At 35.8% G+C, this 27,902-nt stretch overlaps 2 protein-coding genes across 2 annotated transcripts; one reads left to right on the top strand and one right to left on the bottom strand.

Annotated features, from left to right (window-relative positions):
* The first annotated feature begins 2,790 nt into the window (after nt 1–2,790).
* BARD1 (breast cancer associated RING 1) lies at nt 2,791–8,324 on the top strand. Its single transcript, XM_016351874.3, has 13 exons — nt 2,791–3,143; nt 3,315–3,368; nt 3,467–3,537; nt 3,677–3,772; nt 3,899–4,221; nt 4,536–4,805; nt 4,963–5,063; nt 5,315–5,501; nt 5,609–5,715; nt 6,351–6,441; nt 6,636–6,801; nt 7,335–7,453; nt 7,641–8,324. Exons 1-13 carry the CDS (start codon nt 2,968–2,970, stop codon nt 7,986–7,988), a joined length of 2,109 nt encoding a protein of 702 aa, XP_016207360.1. The 5' UTR covers nt 2,791–2,967; the 3' UTR covers nt 7,989–8,324.
* Nucleotides 8,325–8,497: 173 nt separating this feature from the next.
* Nucleotides 8,498–10,728, bottom strand: LOC107646687 (protein NRT1/ PTR FAMILY 5.2-like). Its single transcript, XM_088489541.1, has 2 exons — nt 10,160–10,728; nt 8,498–9,460 (listed from the first exon to the last, which is right to left on the bottom strand). The coding sequence occupies exons 1-2, from the start codon at nt 10,723–10,725 to the stop codon at nt 8,560–8,562; spliced, it is 1,467 nt and encodes a 488-aa protein (XP_088345667.1). The 5' UTR covers nt 10,726–10,728; the 3' UTR covers nt 8,498–8,559.
* Between the last annotated feature and the right edge of the window lie 17,174 nt (nt 10,729–27,902).

The raw sequence follows: 27,902 nt of genomic DNA on the forward strand, positions 1-27,902 counted from the left end.
TTAGAATCTTCCTAAATCTTCTTTCTTTTTTTGGACTCCATTCTGGAAGGCAAACAATCATTATTTAAAAACATACTAAAAGAGATAAAATACACCCAAATGAATGCACAAAATACATCCAAATGAATGCACAAAACACACCTAACTTGATAAACAAAATACACCCAACCAGATAAACAAAATACACCCAACTTGATAAACAAAATACACCCAACTGGATAAACAAAATACACCCAAGTATGTTACTTACTTTTTGGCTTTTTGGCTGGGTTGTTTTCTTGGTGAATCCTCTGAGTCTTCTTTAGTCTCAGACTCAGAGGTAGAATTGTCACTATCAGTTGTTTCAGCGTCCGATGATGATGTTGAACTTGCCTTCTTTTTTTTTGGTTTCTTGTTTTTTTTTTTGCTTTTTTCTTTATTTTTTTCATTTTTTCCTTTGTTTCCACCATCTTTACAATCCCCTGAAACATTAGAAATTTTAGTTAGTAGTATTCAGGTAAATAAAATACACCCAAGATATTTTGTTCACTTACCATATGTTCCTCCATTTTCGCCTTCATTCTTTCGACCTGCTCTCTAGTCCAGTTGACAATTCAGGGTTCTGGAGGTCTTTCTGCTTTCTTCTTGTCTTTATTTTTAGATAGATGAAAGTAAACTATCATCAGGGCAAACAGGCAGCCGTCAATTGACTTTTTTTTTTCAGATTGTAATCTGTTATGCCCTTGATGATAAAATTCAAAACATGTGCTCCCCAACTCCGTTCTGTTATTGTGTCCATTTTGAAAATTGGTGCCAGGTGCACAGATGAGATTTTGTTTATTGTTGTTGGTAACAGGAACGCCATCTGTATATAGAGGATGAAAATCCTCTTGAACATGAGGCGATCCTGTTCATTATCAACGCCTATAGCCATCATCTCATCCGTCAGATTTTTGAGGGTCTTACCCTGGAATCTTCTAAAAATTTGTTTGTCATCTTCAGAAAGATCCTTATAATTGACTTTATGAGGAAATAGATCTCCTACAAAAAGAAAAACAACATAGTATGAAAATCACTTGAAATACACCCAAGCACCAATTGAATTACACCTGAATATGGCTCATATACACCCATGTTTGTAGCGAGTTACGTGACGTGTTGATGCCAAGCGCAGCCCCTATTGTTTTTGGTGTTACTTTAAAAGAGCCGTAGCCGGTTTCGAGTCTGTTTTCTCCTAATTTAAAGGAGTTAGCCAACTCCCTTAATATTTGGTGATGCACCCTTAGCGGCGGGATGTGCATCAGGCCACCAAATCCCAAATCCCTAACAATTTCTTTCTTCTCCTCGCTCATATTTCTAAATTTGTCACTCAACAAATGGGTTGCACATTTAAGGTCTTTGGTTTGCTGTAAACAAAGCAAAATTAGAGTCAGAGATATTTCTATTATGAAAAACTGATTTCATCTAAGACATATATTTGTTCTTACATTTTTTCCAGCTTGGTTTTTGCCTGCCATTTTTTCTGAAATGAAAAATACACCCATAGATATCAGTAATATACAACCATAGATATCAGTCAGATACACCTATAAATATCAGTCAAATACACCCATAGATATCAGTCAGATATCACTCAAACATGCATAAATATACAAGGTCAAGCAACATTACAAGATCAAGCAATATACACCCATGGACAAGAAAATATTAGAACAGTTGCAACTATTGACTATATTACAGTATATCAGTTCAGAAATATACACCCAACAAAGTATGCTATATACACCCAACAAATTACTCCATATACACCCACCAAATTACGCAATATACTCCCAAACATCAGTTACGAGAAGAACTAGAACAAGAAGAACAGTAGCACCTAGAACAACTAAGAAGAACAGTAAAACTTAGAAATAAGAAGAACAGTAAAACCTAGAATAAGAAGAACATTAAAAACAGTAAAATGAGAGCTAGAACAAGAAGAACAGTAAAACATAGAAGAATGTATAAGAACAGTAAAACCTAGTTCTTCGATTTCGAAATGTGAAAAATCTACGAGATGAGTAAAATAGTAACGTACCTTGAGTAATATATCTTCGTTTTTTCTGGAGATTGTTGATGGAAAGTTCTATTTTGTGTTGATGGAGAGTTCTAATCTTCGCGACGAGTTCTATATCTTCAGTTTCGAATGTTACTCGAAAATGGACGGTTTATATTTTCTTCGAAGGGGTTGGAGAAGTGGAAGAGTGCGCCATTAAGGAGCGCTTTTTGCGAAGCGCAACCGTTTGAGTGGCGTGCGTGTAAATGACACTCCATTCAAAGGGAGTGACTACGCATGTGAATGAAGTTTGGGCTAAGAATTTGTAAAGTTTGTAGGACTTTTTTGCTTGTATGTGTAGCAGGCCCGTAAATTGAAATAAATATTCATTTTATTTGATATATAAGCATCTCACTGACCTATTTAATATTTAATAAAAATTAATAGAAAGATTAACTTAAATTATATTTGTATTTTTTTTTTTTTTTTTTTTTTTTTTACAAACGCTAAATTAAATGCTAAATGAATATTATTTTGAGCATTAAGTATTTAAGTTTAATAGTCACCAAAAAAAAAGTATTTAAGTTTAATGAGTAATTAATTGCCATTTACCCGTTTTTGTGGAACATCGAAAAGTTTATTGCAATGCTTCCCGCGCAGAAGAAAGAGCAAGCAAGTGACAACCAAAAAAGGAGGGAGTAATGAATTTTGATCTCGTAGATTAAATCGCAGCAGCGGGAATCTATATAGTCATCAAAAGTCGAAACTAAACCAAAAGGCAAAAGCCAAAAGGTGGCCCGTGCCGCGCACTTGAAAACCGCAAAACGGCATCGTTGTAAGGCGCCAATGTATTCATAGCCCCGCTCTCTAATCTAACGTGATATCTGAGCCGTCCACGTATACATCGACGGCGTCACGTCTGACATGACCCCTGCCCCATAAAATAAAAAATGAAATCTGAATTCCCAAGTCTTTCACGCACAAACAACTCAACAGAACAAACCGCCAGAATGGATGCTTCTAGAACTTCAAGCAGCACCGGCAACAAGAGTAACAGCACCAAGCTGCTTAATCCATGGATGCTCCATTTCCAGAAGCTCGCTCTTGAACTCAAGTGCCCTCTCTGGTTAGACTTTTTTATATTTTATTACGTGATTGCCCTTTTTTATTGGCTTTAGTTATTTCTCTCTCTGTAATCGATTCGAATCGCACGAATATTTTAAAATTTGAATTATTATTCACAAATTAATTTGAACTTTTCCTTCTTCTTCTGGTGTTTGTGGCACCATGCATGCAGTTTGAGCTTGTTCAAGAGGCCGGTTTTGCTACCCTGCAACCACTTATTCTGCAAGTAAGTTTCTTCCTTTTATTTTATTTTTTGAATTGTTTTGTTGTTCTGTTTTTACAGTTTGATCGAAATATTATTTATTTATTTATTTTCTTTTGCAGTTCGTGTTTGGCGGATTTCACAACGTCTGGTTCCGAATGTGTTGTCTGCAATGCGAAGTATGCTCAATCAGGTAAACTACACTTCTCTCTTCTCTGTGTGTTTGTGAATGCATGCTCTTTTGTTGAGGCGGTGAATTTAATTACCTATGGGTAACTATAACGTGTTTCCGAAATTAATTTTGTTTTATGTGCATTAATTGTGTGTGGCAGATATAAGGCATGTGCCTTTTGTGGAAAACGTGGTAGGGATTTATAGGAGCTTGGATGCAACCTTTTCTGCTAGTTTGTTTAAGCAACATTCTTCTGGTGAGTCAATTTTCCTTTGCTTTTGGAAATCCTATTTCAATTGAGAGGGAAAGTAAAATGGCACTACAGTAGTAGTTACTTGCATATCACTAGTGTGATTTAATTTCTTTAAATTGGTGAATGAAGATGTGAGGGTTTTGGAGCCATGCCAAGGGTTACAAAATTCAGTTCATAGGAGCAAGGATACTGATAATGTTGGGGCTGGCAAGAATCAGAAACGGAAGATGAGTGGTCTTGCGGTGCATGATAAGGGCGAGGAGATTGAGGTGTATTCTGGGGGGCAGGTTGAGAATCCAAGGCGGTCTTCCCAGATGAAAATTGAGGGTCGTGAAGACTCTGGGGTTGTTGAAATGGATGTGAATCAAGGGACGCAATCAGCACCAGATAGTCCACCATTTTGTGACACCAAGGGCTCAGAGAATGACTGCAGTGATCAAGATAGCGAGCATGTAAGAGAAAGCAAATCCGTGTTAATGCTCTTCCATTTAATGTTTTAACACTTGGCGCGTCATTTTTCATGAATTAATATTCATTGTGGAATTAATTTAAGTAATCTTTAATGAGATTAACTGTCATTAGTAAGAGACCTCATTATGACGCAAACTAATTAAATGATGAAATTAGTTGATGAGGAGGAAGTTCCCTCGTGTTTTTTTGGGAGAGGAAAAAAGGGAGAATAAAAGAAGGGGGGGGGGGGGGGGGCGTAAACATTGTTCTGTCCTTTATTTTATTAAAGTTTAAAGTGCCTTCCTCTGCATTTTAGCTTTTGCCTTCTGGGGCATTGGAAAATTCCTCATCGAAAAGAGCAAGTACAGGAAATGGAAATTTGAAGGAAAGAATGACACAACTGAGGTCTGAAAGTTCAGCCTCTGAAACGGAGGGTCTTACAAGAGAGCTCAAGAGGCAGAAAAACCTTACCCATGGTAATGATCAACTCAGAACTGAAAAGGACCCTGGTGCCGTGATGCTTGCTAATGTAGATGACTCTTATTCAAGTACATGTTCATTTTGCCAGTCCTCAAAAATCTCAGAGGTAATATTTGATTTATACTGTAATTGTTTTACATCACGTCATTATTGGCCGCACCATTCTCCTTTTCCCTGAAAACTGTTATGCTCTTTCTATACGTGCTATTGGACAATTCATTGAAATTTGAAACTAATTTCCTGTTTTTGATGATTTATTTTAGGCTACTGGACCAATGCTGCATTGTGCAAATGGGAATTTGGTTATTGGTGATGCAGCAAAGCAACCAAATGTCATCCATGTACACAAAGTTTGCAGTGATTGGTATGATAACTTAAGAATGTGTTATGTGATTACTATAGCTTCCTGGCATATATATTGTCTAACTGGACTTGTAGATCAGCTTAACAAAATATATTAATTCTGACTGATTATGGATTGGTTCAAATATTTTGTTTTCTTGTTTTATTTGTTCTTTCTTGTATGCATTTTTTAGCATTTTGATTATTGTATATTTTGTATTAGCTTTCTGTTGGTATTTAGACAATAAACATATATAAACATTGGGAATCCAGGGCACCACAAGTTTACTTTGTTGGTGACACTCTTAAGAATGTGAAGACAGAACTGTCAAGGGCAGCAAAGCTTAAATGCAGCAAATGTGGCTTAAAGGGAGCTGCACTTGGATGCTATGTCAAATCCTGCAGAAGAACTTATCATGCTCCTTGTGCAATGGATGTCTCAAATTGCCGTTGGGATTATGTACTTCTCTCCCTTGTTAAATACTGAAGGTTATCTTTTGGCATTTGTTTGAAAAATTTTATTTAGCTCCTGTTTATTTAACATTGCCTGTATATTCTCTGGTACAGGAGGGTTATCTTTTGCTTTGTCCTGGTCATTCTCATGTGAAATTTCCTAGTGAGAAATCCAAGTCTAGGAAACAAACAACTGATAAGCATCCCACTTCATCTCACCTGTATGTTTTTTGGAGATATTATCTGTGTTCTAGTTATTGAAATTAATTATGAGTACCAAGTGTTAAACCTTTTTACCCTTCTCCCTTGGTATTTAGTATCACAACATTTTTAAAATGGCATACAGACTTTTTTTTATCATATATATAAATTTAGTTGGTCTCATGTCAACTTCTCTTAGAATTTGATGATGTCAATTGTCAGCATATTACTGTGTAAATTTATTACCCAATATCTATTATTCTGATAATGAATTCTGTATGTTTCATTTTTTTATTGAAAAATATTTTGCAAAATTCATATAGTGCACTTATGCCATTTGTAATCTGTGATTGTGTAGCATATTCCAATTCATAATTGAGCATTCCAAGGTTCAGTTCACATCCATGTTTTGTTTGCCAAAAAGTCTTCCTCTTCCTATATTAGAAAGTTATTGCATTTATTAGGGGGAGTTTAGGCTGCCTTCGTTATTCCTTTGCATGTGGCCTTTCTCCATCCCTACATAATGCAGGATGCTTTGCACCGGGCTGCCCTTTGAGTGTTGCTGTTGTTCTTGTTCTGTTTTATTTATTTATTTGTTTAACTTTTTCGGGTGGGGGATAACATTCAGAACTTAAAGTTTTTCTTCTAAATACAGGCCATCTCAATGTTCAAACGATCTGGGATGTTCAAAGGATGAAGATAAAAAATTGCTTTTTTGTGGATCTGCTTTATCAACCGAGGAAAAGGTTAGAACTCAGCAAAAGTACACAATGAATGTTGAGTCTTTTGATAAGTCTTTTTTAAAATGTTTGTTTTCTGTTAAACATTCTACACCTGATGAAGAGTACAAGGCATTAGTCTCTTCTCTGTCCATCATGTGATTAGCCAATGAGTATTTCCCAATATTTGTTTTTTAATCTTTCCTCTGTTGATGGTGCAGATACTTCTGATAAATTTTGCAAGCAAGATTGGTGCTAAAGTTACCAAGACTTGGACTTTAGAAGTCACCCATGTGATTGCAGCTACTGATGAAAATGGAGCATGCTCTAGGACACTAAAAGTTCTTATGGCAATTCTAAATGGAAAATGGGTTCTCAAAATGGATTGTAAGTTATTGTGGTTCTATGTGTTCTTATGTTGATTACTTGATTTTATCCTCATATTTTATTTCTGATTATCAACATCATTCGTAATGACTTCATTATTTGGTTCTTACTTTGCAATGATATGTTCATTTGAGGGTTGGTGGTTGGAAGGAAGATTAGAATTTGTGGGATAGTGAGATCAAATTCAGTAATTCATGTAAAATATCTATTTTGATTGTGGTCATAATAATTCTTCTTGAAATATCATAAAATGGGACATGGGACATTGATCTTTCTACTCATGGAAATTCATAAAATACCACTAGTTATTATGAAACCTAATTATTATTTATTAAGATATAATCTGCCTTTATTATTGATTGCATCTTTTATGCTTGTATATACATCTTATAACTCATTAGCCTAGTTATTATGCCTTCTAAGTTGTCTATGAATAGTTGGCCTTGCTATGGTTTTCTTTTGTGCTGGTTATGCACACTATTTATTTCTGCTTATTCATATGTCATGCTTATGTAATCTATCTCGTATTTTAGGGGTAAAAGCAAGCATGGAAGAGATGAATCCTCTTGGAGAAGAACCATATGAGATCACACTTGACAACCAAGGGTGTCACGGTGGCCCAAAAGCTGGCAGACTCAGGGCAATGGTCAATGTAAATACTGTTTCATTGCATCATATGTTCATGCAAAGCCATAGCTTGTCTTTTGTCATATAACTTGAAATGCTGCAACTTGACATCTTTGATTGCCTTTTTCTTTTTGAGCTCACTCATTTAATTATTCAGCAAATCTCTTGCTATTATGAATTCTAGTATTCTAATATTTTAATTATGATTGCAGGAGCCAAAGTTATTTACTGGCTTAAAGTTTTATTTGTCCGGAGATTATGTGACAACATATAAGGAAGATATTGAAGAATTAATTGAAGTGGGAGGAGGTGCTGTTTTGAGAAGCAAAGAAGAATTGGAAGCAAAAAAGCTTGAATTCGAAGGGGTTCCTTCGAAGTTCCTTGTTGTTTACAACCTTGATCCTCCACAGGGATGCAAGTTAGGAGAGGAAGTTTCGATTATTTGGCAAAGAATGAATGATGCAGAGGAACTAGCATCTAGTACTGGTTCTGAAGTCATTGGTCACACGTGGATTCTGGAGTCAATTGCAGCATGTAAACTTCAGCCTTTTGTTATCTAAAATGCAGTGGGAAGCTCATATTTTCTTGTATAGATTATGAGCATTGTTACTCAAAGTATGCTTGTCTATTGCTGCTATCGGACATACTGCTTTGTAACTGCAACACGAAAGCCATCTTTTGATAGGGTGTTAAGTCTGCAACAGAATTTAATTGATCAGTAGTGTATAGGGTTTCAATTGAATTTATATCTTGCTCTGGCATTTTAGGTATGTTGTTTCATGTAACATCAATTAGCTAGTAATAGTATGGAGTAACTATATCAATTAGTTAGGAATTGACTTTGATTTTGTATGAATTCCTGTCTAATATTTTGGAAATTTTGTTAACTTGATGAATTCGTTGACTGTATCCTCAACTACTTATAGAATATCTACTTTCCAATAAGTTTTAGCTCGTGGATGGTTTTTCATGTATCTGGTAAGCAGCTGCATTTAGCCTGTTGATGTCACCATGCAGTTGAAGACAGCTATTGGTGGAAGTTTATCAGCAATGATGTCTTAACCCTACGTAGAAAAACTTCGATTTCCCCTTGTTATTGATCCAAAGATTGAAGTAGTACACTGGTTTTCGCTAATTGAGATCTAGATGTGGGGTGTTTTGGCTAATTCTATTATTACTATAGCCTTGAGATGAAGCAGTGTTCATCTCCAAGCCTGTTTTCTTTTGTGCTACATCATCATTATATACAAAGAACTTGGCAACAACCAGAAAGCAAAGCAAGTTGATAAAACTCAGCCCTGCCATGAATGCATAATAATAATCCAAATGTGAAACGTTCAGGTTATTCAATACCCAACCCTTGTGACCATTTCTCTTGGTGAGATTAGCAACCGTTGTTAGAAGGAAAGTAGCAAGAAAGCTTCCAATTCCCAAGCTGGTGGTGAAGTATGATGTTCCCATACTCTTCATGCCTTCAGGTGCTTGATCATAGAAGAACTCCAGCTTCGCAATTTCAACAAAGTTATCAGCAATCCCCGTCAGCGCAAACTGAGGAAGCAAGATGAAAATAGTGAGAGGAAGTTGGTCATGCTGGCGCAAGAGGTTATGTTCTCTTGCAACGCTGAGTCTCTTCCTCTCAACAAAACTCGCAGTGATCAACACAATGATGTGAATCACGAGGCCAATTCCGAGTCTCTGAAGAAGTGTAATCCCTCTGGGATTCTTGGTATATCGCCGGATCACGGGAACAAATACACGATCATAGATAACAATGCTAATGAGCATGAAGATGGTTATGAATGATGTGAGACAAGCTGGGGGGATATCAAAATCTGGTCCCATACTCCTGTTTAGGGTGTTGCCTTGTTTTATGAAGAGTGTGGTTGCTTGAATTAGCATGGTGCTTGGTAGAAGAGTTGTGATCAAAATAGGGACCATTTTGGTCATTTGCTTTGTCTCCTCAACTTGTGTCACTGTACAAAGCATCCACGGTGAAGTTTGGTCTGTCCTCGTTGCCGCCTTGTCTAGAAAACTGCATCCATATATAAAGGGGAGAATAGTTCAAATGAGTCATGCCAAATTTTGGGCCACCTTTGTGTTTTGTGTTTTGTTTTTCTCTTTATTCATGAAAACGGTACTAAGATTGTGGAACTTAGCTGGAGCAATTCAAAAGAACAATCAATTTTTAAAATAAATAACTGATCACAAAGTTTCACCTAGACAAAATCATAAAAACCCCTTTTAAAGTAATTTTTAGGTTTTTCTTTTTTTGGTGACAAGTAATTTTTAGGTTTAACCAAATTTGTAATTAGGACTTTATATTTTTTTTAAGTGGATCTTTATACTACTTTTAATTTTGTAATTAGATCCTTACCAATGTAAAAAATGTTAGAGCTAATATTTTTTCACAAATTGAAGGTGCACACAATTAAGAATCTAATTAAATCTTTGATCACAAATTTTTTGTTAGGAATATTTCGTTAACTTTTTCGTTTTTGACACGAAAAGGACCTAATCACAAAAATAAAAGCAGTGTAAGAATCTAATTGAAAAAAAGTATAAAGATCTAATTACAAATTTAGTCAAACTATAAAGACCAGTAACAAAGTAACTAAACCTTATTTAAATTATAACACTAACATTGTATATAAAGTTGCTTTTAGCTTTGATGCCTTGATTCTAATGTATTCTCCTAAGAATGATTTTTTAGAAAAGTTTATCCAAACATAACCTGAATGAAGGGCTATGATCAATCCTGGTTCTCCCATTACTGACATACTCCTCAATGCTTAGTTCATGCAACTCTTTTGGATCTCCAGGAATATGCACTTTCCACTTCCTCAATGCTGCAACATAGACCTGAAGAATCCTAGTTATAGGGCTCCCAGAGGGTAACTTGTGCCTATACAAGGGAGTTCCAAATAAAAAAACCAATATTGAAACTGCAAGCCCGATAGTTGGAAGCCCATACCCAATGGTCCAACTGACTTTCTCTTGAATGTAGACCAAGAAAGTGTTGGAGAAAAGGGTACCAAAGAAGATGCTAAACATCCACCAATTGAAGAAAGAGAGCTTGTGGTGCCTCTCTTTGGGCTCAAAGTCATCGAATTGGTCTGCGCCCATTGTTGAGATGTTGGGCTTTGTGCCACCTGTGCCAACTGCAATAGTGTACAGAGCCAAGAAGAATATGTCCAGTTGCAATTTGGTGGCGCGTGGGCAATTGGCGTCGTCTACACCCACTGGACATGGCGGTGGCCTCAGTGCCCGTACTGACACTGCTAGAGTTATCAAAACCATGCCCTGTCAAATGCCCAAGATGACATGATGAAATAATTTTAAAGTGAAAAAATTAATAAAATAAAATAATATTTAATTATTTTAAAATTAAAATAGTCGAGTTTATATTTTTAATGATTATTTTTTTATTTTATTATTAGAAAATTTAAAAGATTATCCCTTCCAATAAATTAGTTCTTTCGTTATTTTGAAGGAAGGCTAATTTATCTTATAATAGTAGTTTTTAAAATTTTGTCTTATAATAAAATTTATTAAAAATTTATTTATTTGGCATGCACATTAAAAATTTAATTAAAAACAAATTTGTCTGATGAAAATAATTTTTGAAAATTTGTAGAGAATAAAAATTTATTAAGAACTGCTAAATCATTTAATCTAACTCTTTAGAGACAAATTTCAATGTTTACTCAAAAAAATTATTTAGAGGTATACTCTTAGCTTTATTCATTCTTTTTGGATGTTTTTCTATATATATATATATATATATATATATTTCTCTTAGCAAAAATCAAATTTTTTTTTTACCGAAAATATGGAGACTCGAACCTACAATCTTTTAATTGAGTATGGAGAGACTATGCCATTTGAGCTATTGCTTCTTGGCGAAAAAATTGATTCATTCGTAGTTAAATAAAGTGTAAGATCAAATTATCCTTCTCGCTTATATAATAGTAAAGAAAAATGGGCGAAAATGTTTTGCTTAGGTTGTAGCTAATTTTACTTTGTTGTATAACACTAACTATTTGATATACCAGAAGATAGATTGCTGATGCAATAACAAAGGTCCAATATCGTCCAAGGTAGGCATCAGCTATGTAAGCCCCTGCCAGTGGCGTCATCCACACAGAACCCACCCAGTTACTAACGTTGTTTGAAGAATTCACAATGCCTTCATGCAACTTCTCTGTCAGATATTGTACTAGGTTTGATGCTATTCCATAGTATTGTTGGGAATAATACACCATTCCCCCTTGAGAAAACACCTTTGACAGAGAAATAAAATAGACACAATCACAACACAAGAATTTAACGTGGAAACTCCAATTACCGGAGAAAAAACCACGGCCGTTGTCAAATGACAACCAGAGAATATCACTATGTGAAAATTGTTACAACACATAGACTTCTTTCTCTCACCGGCACTCCAGTACACCCACACTCTCTCAAAGCAAATATCTAACTACACCTCACAACACTCTCTAATCAAAGAGTACAGAGGAAAAGAAAAATCAGATACAAGCTTAAAGTGTTTCTGACTGGTGCGAAAACAAATGGAGAACTTAGCCTCATATTTATAGCCTAGGCCACCCACTCCATTTGCTATCCTGAGCAATGTGGGACTAATTCAACCAAATCCTAACAATCTCCACCTTGATTGAAATAGTCACACATCTTCATCTTCCATTGTCAACACCGACAATTCTTTGCTGCCATTGTCTATACCGACAATCATAGTTCAGAGAACTATCATACTCCACCATGAAAGTATACTCACTTGGAATTAGACCACTCCAAGCATTTCACCTTGGTACAGATCGAAACCTTGCTGAAATTCATGGTGCAACTTCCAAATTGGCTTTTCCTGGAAGTTCTTCAGCCATCGACCTAACTCCGCCACACACCTTGCATTTCAACGCCAACCAATGCCCGTGTGCAATTGTGGACCCGATTGCCACAACTCATCCTTATCCATGGCAGTGCGGTAATACCATGAGGATACTTCTTGTCTTCTAGAGAACATCATCTTCTCTCATAGAGAGAGCAATATTACAAGTATCAGATTGAGAGTCTTTTTCTGAAACCGCATTACCTGGACAATTTCTCTTTACATGCCCAGACTTTCCACATTTCCAGCATGTTACACTCCTTCCACGATTTCCTTTTCCATAATTGTCACTTCTAGCTACAAGCGCCAAATCTGATGAAGTGCTACCCTCATTTTTCATTCTTCTTTCTTCAGCAATGAGCTTACTGGCAACTTCTTCAAAATTCAGAGTTTCCTTCCCATACATTAAAACAGGTTTGATATACTCATAGGAAGAGGGAAGAGACAATATGAGCCTTAGTGCCTTATCTTCATCATCAATTTTCACTCCAATTGCCTCTAATTCAGAGACAATACCATTGATAGCACTAAGATGGTCGGAGATTTTCACATTGTGATCCATGCGTAGATTATGGAACTGCTCCTTCAATAACAACCGATTTGAGATGCCCTTTGACTGATACAACCCTTCGAGTTTATCCCAAAGTTCCTTGGCTGTTTTTATTCCTTGCACATTTGCAAGAACATTCTTAGCCAAACACAGGCGAATAGCACTTGCAGCTCTCAAATCTAGTTCCTCCCATTCTTCATCCTTCATACCAGAGATCCTCTCCTTCAACGCCTTGTGCAAACCTGATTGTATCAACACATCCTTGACTTGTATTTGCCACAAGCCAAAATTGATTCTTCCATCAAATTTCTCTATTTCAAGCTTCACAGCACTTGAATATCCTGACATTGTTGCAACCGTATACTGGAATAGTATAACTCAACCGTGCACTAGGAAGGGTCCCCAGGAAAGAGAGGTGGGTCACAATGGACACACTTAAATACCAAGTCTTTCCTTAGCCAGAACCTTTCCAAACAGCACTCTCACAGTGTCACACTGCATTCCAGCAACAACAACAGCAACCAAAGATCAACCTCAAGCCACAGGACAAAATTCTTTTCTGATGTGGAAGGTCAGACTAGGCTGCAACCACAGAGCATACTAAGAATAAATTCCACCGAACCGAAGCTCTGATACCACTTGTTGGGAATAATACACCATTCCCCCTTGAGAAAACACCTTTGACAGAGAAATAAAATAGACACAATCACAACACAAGAATTTAACGTGGAAACTCCAATTACCGGAGAAAAAACCACGGCCGTTGTCAAATGACAACCAGAGAATATCACTATGTGAAAATTGTTACAACACATAGACTTCTTTCTCTCACCGGCACTCCAGTACACCCACACTCTCTCAAAGCAAATATCTAACTACACCTCACAACACTCTCTAATCAAAGAGTACAGAGGAAAAGAAAAATCAGATACAAGCTTAAAGTGTTTCTGGCTGGTGCGAAAACAAATGGAGAACTTAGCCTCATATTTATAGCCTAGGCCACCCACTCCATTTGCTATCCTGAGCAATGTGGGACTAATTCAACCAAATCCTAACAAGTATGCCATCCTCTCAAACACTTCATACCCTATCATCATTCCAAGTATAACACATGAGAAATTAACTGTTTCTTCTTTTACACCCAACACCAAAATTTTTACTATGATTTATTTTTCCAACCAACAAGAAAGAGAAAAGAGAAAGAAAAAAACATTTATTTTTTTAAAAATTATTTATGAAGTAGTTGTGAGCATTATTAGTATCGAAATGAATGAGAATTGTGATTATATGGTGCATTTTTCATGGATCAATATACCTTAATGTGAATTTCAGAATTTCATTAAGAAATTGGTTAAATAAATGCAAGTTTATTAATTTATAATTATATCATAATAATAATAATGGAATAATTAAGGCCACGGAATTAGGGCTTCATTTGATTTATTACCTACTATGAAGGAGCAAGCTTTCCATTTCCCAGTCTTTGATCTTAAAACGGGTCTACCTTTGAGATCCACTGTGCCATCTTGAGTATAATCCTCTTCCAATCTAGCAGGAGCTTTCTCTTCTGCCGTAGCAGCAGCCATGATATGATCGATGATGTTGAGAGAAGAACAATACAATACTATAGCATTTATAGACAGAGTAGGGTATAATGATATATATAATCAAGTGCGATGAGTAGTTTGAATATTTTATGTGTAATTTATTTTAGACTTATCTCTTGAGAGACGAATAATATTTATAGAGAAAGTCTAGGGCAACAATTTTTGTGTTTTATAACCAGCATTTAACTATACAAAAAAAAGTGAGTGATCATTAGATGTAATCTCACATTATTAAAAATACTATTGATAGCCAATTGATGGTTACAAAACATAAAAATTACTGGCCTAGCACTCCTGATATTTATAAGCTTAGGTTTTGTGAACTAAAGTTGGAGTCAAAGATTGCTCGTTTGCATGAGCTACCTAACATAACAAGAATAACCATGAAAGTTTCCTAGTGCCGAATAAAAGGAATCAGCTATAGCTAGGTGCATTTTATTATTGATTGTTTCGTAATACTAGTCACTTCTACTCTCATGAATGTTTCGTTGCGTGTGTTGATTACTACACTACCTTTTAATTATCGACCAAATGTCACTAATCTATATTAGAAATTGTTGGACTTCGAAGTTGACGTGAGATCGACGTGCCACTAAATGTTATTAGCTACTACGCAAGCACTAAAGTCATAATTTGAGTTCGTTGGGGTTAGTGTTTTCAAACCCGGACTGAAGCCGTCCAAACGGAACCGAACCGAACCAAGTGAACCGATCAGGTAGAGGAAGCTTGATGAACCAAGCTGGATGCGACACCACCGCGACGTGCAACACGTAACTTTAATTTGTCGAATATTAATTAAAAATATTAAAAGATTATTAGAATTTATTATTTTTAACTATCGTTTAATTATTATTGGTATACAAAATGGATCTTTTTTGACAAAAGGGCGCTTAAACTGCCAATGATTTTGACTATAGAAACGGTATTTCAACAACAGAAACAGAAATGGTTAAGCTAAAGTCGAAGAAAGATATTGCAAAGAGCGTCGAAGTCGAAAGGTATGTAGTTATTAGCTTTCCTTGAGCAACAATGCTTGTTACTCGACCTACAAGTTGAATGGAGAACATGAGTGCAAAATTTGAGGAGCAAACTAAAGAAACGTGAGACTTAAAGACAAAGAAAGTCGTGGGTATCAAAACTTAGGGATCAAGATTCTTCATATTCATGGCTAAGAAAAAGAAGGAAGTAAGATTGTGGACAACATGCTCCATAGTAAGTCTATCTCTATGGTTTATAAATCGTAGAAACTCAAAAGAGTTCTGAAACTTCTTCAAAAATACTAGAACATCACTCATAAGCCTCCGCCAAAATTTTCAGTCTTCGCGACGCAACGGAAGAACATGGAGCATCAGTACATGTGAGTGTTAAAAGTCCACTTTTATTTACTTTTCCGTTTCTTTTCATTTATTTGTTTTCTTTTCATTATTTGCTTTACGCATTTTATTTGTTACTTCTGTTCTTCAAGCATTTTTGCTTTCTTTCAAATTGCAAGTTTAAAGTTTCATCTACTCTATAGCAATTCTTTATTATTTTTCACTATTCAAGCATCTCATACATTTGGACATAACTGTTAAGTAATTTCTGGGTCGAGCCCACTCTTTTTTAGAGGAGTTGTATCTGCTCCTCGATACTTGAGATATTGATACAAGCTCAATTCAACACCCTATCGAGATATTCTGTTAAGGTTCCCAAAAATTGAGAAGTCGATCATTCATAGATTTGGCATTCCTTAAACGCTAACTACAGATCAAGGGGTCATGCTTACTGGTCAAAAAATAAAGCGGTTTGCTGAGTCACGAGGCATTAAAATAGTACATTCGACTCCCTACTATGCACAAGTTAATGGTCAAGTCGAGACCATTAATATAAAATTTTGATTAGTTTGATAAAATAGCATATAGGGAGGCAGTCTTGAAATTGGCACACTACACTAAGTTAGGTGTTATGGGCTTATAGGTGCTCTTCAAGGAAATCAGTTAAATCAACACCTTATGAGTTAATGTATGGCCATAAAACTGTATTGTCACTTGAAATAAATTTACAAAACATAAGGGTGACAAGGTAGAATGATTTGCTAGTCGAAAAATATTGGTTGAGTATGATTAATGAATTAAATGAGTTGGACCAAGTTTGACTTATGGTACTAAGCAGAATGATAAAACAAAAAGAGATAATATCTAAGTCATACAATCGAAAAGTGAAAGGTAAAACATTTACAGTTGGTAACTTAGTATTGAAATTAGTACTTTTGACTGAGCAAGCCAAAGGCAAATGGTCTATTTTATGGGAAGGACCTTTTGAAATAGAAAAAATTTTCGATGGCAATGCGTATGGGATAAGAGATACAAATAGCAGTCGAACCATGCATGTAAATGGTAAGTATCTCAAAAAATACCATTGTCACTAAAACAAAGCAAGTCGAGAATACTAAAAAAAATAAGTGCAAAAGAGAGCTACAGTAAGCTCCTAAACATGAGCTTCAGATCCTCTTGACATTGGTCTAGGCTTGAGGATTCTTGCGCTGCTTTTTGGGTATTAGTGATTCGAGTGACTGCTTCGACTAAAGCACTTTGACTTGAAAGTTTGGAAGCATGAGCCTTTTCAATTCTTTACAGTCAAAGAGAAAGAACAGCATTGGTGGATGCGACTTTGTTTTTTCCTGATTTTAGACCAGTCAATTCTTTCTCTAACGCTGCAATCTTCGACTCCATTTATCGTTCCTTTGTCCGACCCTCCGACAAAACCTCAGTGACCTGAGACTTAGCCGTGTCATATTTTTTCAGCTGAGCATCACACTCGACTAAAATCTCAAGTGACTTATTCAATTCTTGGTCAGCATCATAAATTATGGAAAGGTAGGAGGAGACGTCCTCAATGAATGAGCTAAGAGCTGAATACATGTCCGAAAAAATACGTTGATTGAGAAAAGCAAGTACATCAATAACTCAAGCCTTTAAGACAGTATTATCATTGATATCCTCAATGGAATGGTTCAAGCGATCAAGAACAATGCTGATTTTGTTGACCGCTTGAGGATTTGGACTCGTGGGCACAGGGGAAGTAACTTTTTAGAATAACTACGATTTTGGTCCTTAAGGGATAGGCCAAAATTTTTTTTGTCCCCAACCTTTTTTTACATACAAAATTGTTTCTAAAGTTTAATTTTTACCAAAATTTTAATTTTTATTACCAAATTAACCCTAACAAAAAAATTATAAATTAAAAAAAAAGAAAAAAAGAAAAACAAAACGGATGAGAGAAAAGAAGGGGGGATCGCGAGGGGGGAGGGAAGAAGACGAAGGAGGAAAGGAAGAAGAGGAGAAAGGGGAAGGGGAGACGGTGCCAGCGAGGCTTGGAGCCGCCGCCGTCATCGAGAATGAAAACCAGAGGGAGAGAGAGCTCCCGAGGGAGAGAGGAGACGTGAGCCTTGCCACGAGCCTTACCGCCGTCAGAGAGCTCATTAAGAGAGAGAAAACGCACGGCCAGGGAGAGAAAGAAGGGTGCCTCATCGCCGTCGCTGCCGTCAGTGCTTCTGGTCCTCGCCCTGCTCCTCGCCACTGGTCCTCACCCTGCTCCTCGCCGCCGGTGCTTCTAGGGTTCTATTTCTGATTTGTTCTGCTTCTGCTTCTAATTTGATCTTTTGCTTCTGATTCTGCTTTTATTGTTCATGTGCTTCTGATTCTGATTTCATTGTTCTTGTGCTTCTGATTCAGAATCTGTTTCTTTGATCTTATTGTTGTTGCACTTCTGATTTCATTGTTCTTCTGTTTCTTTGATTTCTTTGTGTTTTGTTCTTCTATTTTTTTGTGTTCTGATTTCTTTAATCTTTTGGTACTTTACCAGTAGAGAAAACAAGCTACAATACACAATACCATATTTCTCTGAACTTTGTATATTTGAGAAAACAAAATCTGAAGGTTACAGAAGGCTTAGAGAAGGGGGGTTGAATCTATGGCTTTAATAAACAAATCCTTTGTTACTCAACTTAAACTTGATTTCTGTTTGAACTATGCAGTGAAAAATTTAAGAGACAAATTCATTTTGTCTCATAAATATAAGAAAATAGAACAGAGAGAGAAAGGAATAACTTGACACAGTCATGTGTCTTGGTTCAGTTGCCTTATACAATGCAACCTACATCCAGTCTCCACCACAATAGTGGTAGAATTTTCACTATAGTCAAAGTATTACATACACCAATTTTTTAGGATTCACATAATCCTATATGGTCTCCCAAGTTTCTTCCTAAACTTGACTTGGTTATGCTAATACCTAACTCTTTACACTAAGTGCTTACCCAACTAGCAAGGAGTACCTCGCAGGTACTTGACACAAGACATAAAATTACAACCAAAGAAAATTAGAATCCACTCTTGGCTTTTCTCTCAAGTGTTTCACTCAGCATTTTTCACTCTTAGGCTTTTTCTCAATATAATTCTCTCAGCCTTTTACCTCTCTAACACAATACAAAAAGATATACATTGAAAATGAAATATAAAACTGTAAAATATGAAGGAGATTGATGCATAACAACTTAAACACTATGAACTGAACCCAACAATAGAACTCAAGACTTCATTCTTCATCTTGACAGAGTGCTCCCTTTAGTGTAGGTGCAGTGTTTCAAAGACTTCAAACTCAGTAATGAGATTTCACACACAGCTCTCTATTCGGGTTCTCTCTCCTTGCCTTTCAACTAGAAACCTTTTTCTTTTTGTACCTTATGCTGGGTCACAGTTAGGGTTTCTCCCAAGTCAACTTATTGGATTCTGAGTTTTGATAAACCATCCCTTCTCTTTCTTCAATCAACCCCTAAATTGGGGATATCAAATATGATTTTCTTACTTGACCGTGGTCAACAGAGCAGCAAAGATGATTTTCCTCAGTGATAATCCCAAATCCAAACCCTTGAAAATGTGCTTTAACTCCAAATAACATTGTAAGCCATTGATTTTCAGCAGAAGTAATCAGACACTACTTTCTTCATTAATCCAAAAATGGTGTTGCAGAAAGTTGGAGAAGGGGTGAAGAAAATAATTTGCATGCAAATGAAAATAAATCACGTTTATCCTCTGACTTAGCTTAGCTTGCTTTGATTAGGGCGATTAGACATTTGCTTTTGTGATTTACCTTTCTCTTTCTTTCTTCTTTGGTGAATAAACCAAGAGGAAGCTTTCTCTCTTTCTTCATGAGTCTGACCGAAGAGGACCTTGTGGATGTTGGTTTTGGATGGCTTCAACTTGAATGAGTAACTTGGGCTTGGATTGGCTTCTTTCCATTCATCCCGAGTGATTTCTTTGCCACATTCCATTTGGGCTTCGTTTGTGGATTTGGCACACTTTAGCAGCTTCTGTTTCTTTGTTCCATTTGTTTGGGCTACTGCAAATTTTATTTCTTTGGCCTGCAATACGTAACAAAAGCTGATCAAATAAACAATTGGATATTTAACCCAATAAATTAATGTTTGTCATCATCCTTAAACTAATTTTATTCTTTATCTCAACAATCTTTCCCTTGATGACAAACATAGTGTTAAGAAATATGATCAAAGGTATTGAATTAGATAAAGTTAAAGTACTTTTCTTTAGATGATGTCACTTGCTTTTGACTTACTCCCCCTTTCTTTTTCAAAGGTTGCTCTCCCTGAATTTGTACCTTTCATTTGTTTTCTGTTCACATATTTACAAAGAGAACACAACCATGTACAACATATAAATGATTATCAAGGGATAGAGCATACATCAAGAATTCCAAACCATTGTCTAAACCAAAGCAACACCTTAAACTGAAACCGGGCATTTGGAAAAATTTTACTTCCCAGAAACAGAGTATGTAAAAACATACAAAATAGAGCATGTCATCATCACATAAAACAAAGTATAAGACAAATCATAAAATAGATCATGTACTACTACTCCCCCTTTTGTCATCAAGGGAGAAAATAGGAGCAATTTCAAACCTGCAACAATGTGTTAAGGCAAAGTTCAGATAGCTAGATAACCATGAGCAAGGTAAAGCAGTAGTTAATTGTTTACAGTCATCCAAAATAAGACAAAGTTCAAACCAAATTACATTTGTTCCATGAGACAATTATCCAAAAAAAAAAATAGAAAAGAACAAAGGAAGAGACATCCTCAAGCATTAGAACCATCCCCCTCAGAATCAGCAGGTTCTTCAGGGTCAGAGGCCACATTATCATCCTCAAGGGTGTTTTCAATGAACTTCATGAGAACTGCCACCCTATCTCTAGACTTTCTGAGGTAGTTTTCATACTTGGCAACCAATTTTCTCTGCTCTTTGCTTAAGGTAATTAGATGGTTGGATTGAGAGACAAATTCCTGCACCACATCCTTCACCACACCATATAGAAGCGATTTATGTCCAGTGGAAGCTGAAGTCCCCGAAGCAGATGGAGGATTAGAGTCCTCAGGTTCATAGTCAATATCATCATCATCATCAAGGACCACCTTTTCAGTTCGAGTTGGTCCCTTTTTCTGCTGTTTTACTGAACCACCTCCTTTTAGATGTGAGTGTCTATTTTTATATGTCTCATTTGACAGGTCAACACCAAAATATTCAAAAATACAGGTTAAAAACATGCCATAAGGAAGAGCTTTATCTTTCTCACTTCTTATGCAATCAAACATATGTCTTACCATTAAGTATGCAAAAGAAATTTTAGATTTAGTGAGAATAGCATACAAGACTATAGAAATCATGGTTCATGGCAGATCGAAAATGGTGAGGATTATAGTTAGAGTGAGAGGTTACGAATTGTGATTTGTGTTCAAAAGGGTCAATGGATGGCTCCTTAACCGATTTAAGAGGGAGATAAAGATTACCTCTTTGAGAACGTTGAGGGGTTGACCTTTGCTTAGGTCGCGATGCTTCAGGCGCAGGCTCCCCAACAGTAGGACGCTTCCCTTTCGAAGTGCTTAGTCTAGAGGGAGCGCTGGGTGGAGCCGTCAGCTTGGGAGAGGAGGGATACCTTGGAGTGGTTTTGGTGTGTGCCATTGGATTGGTGTGAGGAGGAGAGGTTGGTGGAGATGGTGATGATGTGAAGGTCTGATCTTTGGAGCGAGGAGAAGTTCTAGGTTTTTCAGGGAGTTTGAGGATTTTGGCGCTTGGACTCTTTTGAATCATGGTTTTCTTCCTCATTGGTGTGGATAAAAGTTTTGAACACACAAATCACTAATGGTAATGGGGAAGAAACGAAGAGGTAGTGGAAGAAGTTATAAAGAGAGAGGTTTGGTAACTACAGCAAGAAAAAAAAGGTTTCTTAAAACAAGTAACAACATCACCTATGACTAGACCTTGAAAAGACTTGACATCATAAAGCATAGTTTGATTTTAGTTAAAAATACTAGGTAAAACAACTGATTAAAAATGAAACCTTTTTCACTAAAGGACAAAATACCAATTCACACATGGATTTTGCAACACTCATTGGGCCTAGAGATGATAGAGTTTAAGGAAATATATTGAACCACAATAACTCTGAACTGAAGGGTTGGCCCAGAAGATTCAGAATGTGCAATTGAGCCCAAAAAATAATATTCAGGATGATGGTTCTTCATTTGCCCAGAATTGCCTCATCCCAACCTGAGAGACAAAAATTTTAACAAACACATCAGCAAGGCACAAATAATGAATCATGACTTAGGATCCCTAGATTTGTCCTAAGATTGCAAAATCTGTCTTCAACTAGAGGTTTGGTGAAAATATCTGCTAATTGATCATCTAATTTAACAAATTGATTGTTAATATTTCCTTTTTGAACATGTTCCCTTATTGAGTGAAATCTTACCTCAATATGTTTAGTCCTAGAGTGCAAAACTAGATTTTTGGAAATATTTATTGTCACACAATAGAAAAATATTTTTATCATTTAATTTATAATCAGCAAGTTGAGTTTTCAACCAAATAAGCTGAGAATAGCAAGAGGAGGCAGCAATATACTCAGCCTCTACAGTGGATAATGCCACTGTAGACTGCTTCTTACTTGACCAGACATTTAAGGACTTCATAAAAAACAGCATATGCTTGATGTACTTCTTCTATCCACTATATCTTTGGTAAAGTCTGCATCACAATAACCAACTATAGAAAATTCATTAGTCTTAGGATACCATAAACCAAAATTGGATGTGACATGAACATATCTAATAATCCTTTTAACTACAGAAAGATGTGATTCTTTTGGTTTTGATTGGAATCATAAACACATTCCAACACTTTGCACAATATCGGATCTAGAGGAAGTTAGGTACATAAGAGATCCAATCATTCTTCTATATCTAGTCTCATCAACATCTTTCTCAGTTTCACCCTTTTCTAACTTTGATTTAGGGTGCATGGGTGTTCCCATGGGTTTGGCATTTTTCATATCAAATTTCTTAACTAATTCTTTGGCATACTTCTCTTGATGAATGAAAATACCATTTTCAGTTTGCTTTATTTGAAGCCCAAGGAAGAAATTAAGTTCACCCATCATACTCATGTCAAATTCACTTGTCATGAGTTTTTCAAATTTAGTACAAAGGGTGTCAATAGCTAATCCAAATATAATATCATCAACATAAATTTGGACTAAAATAAAAGAATCATTAGAATTTTTAATAAATAGAGTAGTGTCTGTGGTGCCTCTTTGAAATCTATTTTTCAAGAGAAAAAAACTAAGTCTTTCATACCAAGCCTTAGGAGCCTGTCTTAGTCCATATAGAGCTTTTGAGAGTTTGAAAACATGGTTAGAAAATTTTTTATTTTCAAAACCAGGTAGTTGTGCTACATACACTTCTCTATCTATTACACCATTTAAAAATGCACATTTCACATCCATTTGATACAATTTGAAACCACAATGAGCAGCATAAGCTAGAAAAAATCTTATGGCTTCTATTCGGGTAACAGGGGAAAAAGATTCATCAAAGTCTATTCCTTCCTCTTGATCATATCCTTGTGCCACTAATCTTGCTTTGTTTCTAGCAATGCTTCCATCTTCACCCAACTTGTTTCTGAATATCCACCTAGTGTCGGTCACTTTCTTTCCAATTGGCTTTGGAATAAGTGTCCAAACTTGATTGTTTTCAAATTCACCAAGCTCTTCCTCCATAGCCTTTATTGAGTGATTCATTAATGTTTTGTGGCTCCATTTGAGAGAGAAAAGCTATGTTTGTTTCTTCATTTACTTTTCTTGTGGAGGAACGAGTCTTGACACCTTGAGAGACATCCCCAATAACAAATTTCTGAGGATAATTTTTTAAAAATCTCCACTCACGAGGTCTAGTGGACTTAGGAGCATCTTCGGTTGCTGAAGGATCCAAAGAACTAGTACTTTCAGAAATTTCGCTTGATTCAGGAGACAAAACATAATTGTCTCCTACAGAATCTACTGCAGCAGCTATTTCAGATTCAGGTGGCCCAGAGATTTATTTTCCTTGATTTTGGGCTTCTCCATCTTTGTCTTCAACTTGAGTTCCTGCATCATATTCTTCCAAGATACTTTGAACCAAGTTAGTATCACAAAATGTAACATGTATGGACTCCTCAATAATTCTAGCATCTTGATGATAAACTCTATATACTTTGCTAGTTGTGGAGTATCTTACAAATAAGCACTCATATGTCTTTAGATCAAATTTTTCTAAATTTTTTTGTTATTTAGGACAAAGCATTTGCATCCAAAGATATATAGGTAATTCAAATTTGGTGGGTAGCCTTTCCAAAGTTCATAAGGTATTTTCTTCAAAAATTTTCTTATGATTGTTCTATTCAAAATGTGGCAAGCCGTGTTAACAGCTTCAACCCAAATGAATTTTGGAACATTACTTTCACAAAGCATAGCTCTTGTCATTTCTTGAATACTTCTGTTTCTTCTTTCAACAACACCATTTTGTTGTGATGTTCTTGGACAAGAAAAATTATGTGATATTCCAAATTCCTCACAAAAGGATTCAAATGATTAATTTTAAAATTCAGTTCCATGATCACTTCTTATTGAAGCGATCTTTAAATCCTTTTCATTTTGAATTTTCTTGCAAAAAATTTCAAAAGTCGAGAAGGTATCATTTTTGTGTGCAAGAAATAAAATCCAGCCAAATCTTGTATAGTCATCCACAATAACCAACCCATAATGTTTACCACCTAAGCTTTGGGTTCTTGTTGGACCAAATAAATCAATATGTAGCAATTCAAGTGGTCTTTTAGTAGAGATGTCTTCCTTTGATTTAAATGTATTCTTTGTTTGTTTTCCCATTTGACAAGCATCACAAGTGATGTCTTTGTCAAATTTTATTAAAGGAAGACCTCTTACTAATTCCTTCGTGACGAGCTTGTTTATTTGAAACATGCTAGCATGACCTAATCTTTTATGCCATAACCACTTTTCAGATTCTTTGGAATGAAAACAAGCTACATTTTGATTATTTAGTTCATCAAGTGTGAGACCATATACATTATCACAACGGTTTGCTACAAATAGTACTTCATTAGATTTTTCAGTTACCACTTGCCATTCTAATCTTTTGAATATTACCAAGTATCTCAAGTCACACAGCTGACTAATACTCAAAAGATTAAGCCTCAAACCATCAACCAAAAAGACATCATCAATAAAAGTAGAATGATTGTTACCTACTTTTCCAACAGTTATGATTTTACCATTTCCATCATTTCCAAAGGTCAAAAACCCTCTATCATACTTATTGAGTTTGATGAATAAGGTTGACCTTCTAGTCATGTGCCTAGAGCATCTACTATCCAAGTACCACATATCTTTCTTCTTCTTGGATGTTAGACAAATCTCATCAAGTTGATCCTCACCAGCTGGTGCAAAAATTACAACCACAAACTAACCGGCAAGTGCACCGGGTCGTACCAAGTAATACCTCAGGTGAGTGAGAGTTGATCCCACGAGGATTGAGGGACTAAGCAACAATGGTTGATTAATTTACTTAGTTAGACAAGCAGAAAATAGTGTTTGAGAGTTCAAAAGCATTAAACAGTAAATTCAGAATATCAAAAGACAGGCAAGTAAATAAGTTGGAAAAACAATATGGAGAAGGCAGTTAAGGCTTCAAAGTTATCTATTTTCTAGATTGACTTTTCTTATTAATTTATTTTAATCATGCAAGATTTAATTCATGGCAAACTATATGTGACTAGACCCTAATTCCCTAGACCTTTCTAGTCTCCTCTAACTTTCATCAACCGCCAATTCCTTGGTCAATTAATTCCAATTAGGGGGTAAAGTTTAATTCTAGTTATTATGCCACAAAAATCCCAATTATCCAAATATAATAGGATTATATGTCACATATCCCATTAAGTCCAGATAATTAGAGTTTAGAAGAAATTGTTTTCAAGCTGTTGTTCAAGTAAAGAGCTTTTCCAAGTTATACAAGAACTCAATTAGAAAGAGGGTCATACTTCTGTTCCATCCAAATTCATAAGATAAAGAACGAAAATAATTCTTAAATTATAAATCAGTACATGAATTAAAATAGAAAAATAATATAATCAATCCATACAATAGACAGAGCTTCTAACATTAACAGTGGAGGTTTAGTTGCTCATGAAAAAGAGAGAAAATAAGGATTGTAAATTGGGATGAGGTGGAATGAAAAGTGAACTAATGTTGGAATGGAATCCCCCAGAAGAGAAGTTTCTTTTTTCTTTTATATATAATCCTAATTAATTTAAAATCTATTTTTTTAAAACTAAAATAATATCTTTTCCTATTTATAAAAATTACAGTTTAAAACAGAATTAATTAGATCAATCAGCGTTTTCTGCATGTGGCGCATATCACGCGTACGCGTCAATCACGCGCACCCGTCACTGTGCAACTTCGCTTTTCACGCATACGCGTCAGGTACGCGCACGCATCGCCATGGAAAGCTCCAAATCACGCGCACGCATCAGGTACGCGCATGCATCGCTCCTTGCTGTCATCTCCTTTAATTCTTGTGCTGATTCCATTTGTGCAAGCTTCCTGTCCATCCTTTAAGCCATTCCTGCCCTATATAGCCTTCTTCTCTTTTTCTGTGGAAGCTCCATCAAATCCAACCGAATGCTACCTAAAATAAACAGAATTGCACAAGACTCAAAGTAGCATCTATAGTGGCTAAAAGATAATTAATTCTTGATTAAACTCAGCAAATTAAATGCAAATTCACTAGGAAAAGATAGGAAAGATGCTCACGCATCACAACACCAAACTTGAATTGTTGCTTGTCCTCAAGCAACCAAACTAATATAGGCTTAGGATGTGAATTTGCATGAGAATGAGAGTTCGATTAAGCTCATGTCTCTTCTTATAGTTTTGGCATCTCATTCTCCTTTGAATCAGAGGGATGTCAGTGTCACTCGGAATTAGAATCCGGATCATATTATGAATTCTCTGATTTTTGTACTTCAATTTAATCCTTGAACACAGCAATTTTTCTTTGATTCTCTTTTCTTTGGTGCTTTGCACCTTGAGCCTAGCCGTGACTTTAAATTTTTTGTCTCAAACTTCACTTGACACAGAAACACCACAAGCACTTAACTGGAGAATTCTCTTTAAGTTCTGATTTTTCTTTCAGTTACTCCCAGACAGTGGTGCTCAAAGCATTTGGCATACTCTGTTAATTGCAATTGATCTTGACTCTAAATGTTTTGTCTCAAGGATTACTTGACACAAGAACACCACAAGCATATGACTAGGGAAACAACTCTTTGAGCTTTTAATCATGTCTGACCTCCCTAGTCATTGATGCTCAGAGCCTTGGACCTTGCTCTTTTTTTTTTTTCTCTTTTTTTGTTTCTTTTGCTTCAAGGATTAAATTTTTGTTTATTTCAGAGAAGTCATAATAATTCTCTAAATTCCTGTTCCTTGTACATCAACATTCTTTGATTTAAATTTAAATATGCACTGTTCATGTCATGCATTCAGAGTCACAGAAAATACCATCACATTTGAATAAATGAGACTACTTTAAAAATTAAACTCAATTTCTCATGCACTACATCTTTTCTTCTTTCTTTTTGATTTCAAGCTCAGTGGGCAATACATGAGACACCTTTCAAAATTAAAGCAATTAACAGAAATTTTTGAAAATAACAGAACTAAACTAAAACCTAGGAATTTATCTAATAAAGGATCATGCAATAAACGAGACAAAATAGCAGAAAAACTGGAACATAACACAGTAAGAGCGGGAAGGAATATAGAATGAAAGAAATTCAACCACCTCAGTTATGCTAGTGGCCATCTCATTCCTCCATGAAGAACATTCATCTCCCTTTGGTGCTATTAAAATAAACCGAAAAGCCATAAGCAAAGCGACAACACCAAACTTAAAGGTTTGCTTGTCCTCAAGCAAAGAAGAACTGAAAAAAAAAAAAACAAATATTTTGATGAAAGAAGAATAAA

This window comes from Arachis ipaensis, chromosome B6 (assembly GCF_059453495.1).
Source record: "Arachis ipaensis isolate K30076 ecotype BB chromosome B6, ASM5945349v1, whole genome shotgun sequence".
NCBI lineage: Eukaryota > Viridiplantae > Streptophyta > Magnoliopsida > Fabales > Fabaceae > Arachis > Arachis ipaensis.

What these genes read in the sequence shown, in the direction of transcription:
- BARD1 (XM_016351874.3), top strand. Translation starts at nt 2,968, where the DNA reads ATGAAATCTGAATTCCCAAGTCTTTCACGCACAAACAACTCAACAGAA. An exon ending in AGTCCTCAAAAATCTCAGAG is followed by an intron (nt 4,806 to 4,962) that starts GTAATATTTGAT and finishes GATTTATTTTAG; the next exon opens with GCTACTGGACCAATGCTGCA. An exon ending in GACTCAGGGCAATGGTCAAT is followed by an intron (nt 7,454 to 7,640) that starts GTAAATACTGTT and finishes TTATGATTGCAG; the next exon opens with GAGCCAAAGTTATTTACTGG.
- LOC107646687 (XM_088489541.1), bottom strand. Translation starts at nt 10,725, where the DNA reads ATGGTTTTGATAACTCTAGCAGTGTCAGTACGGGCACTGAGGCCACCG. An exon ending in GATCATAGCCCTTCATTCAG is followed by an intron (nt 9,461 to 10,159) that starts GTTATGTTTGGA and finishes ATATGGATGCAG; the next exon opens with TTTTCTAGACAAGGCGGCAA.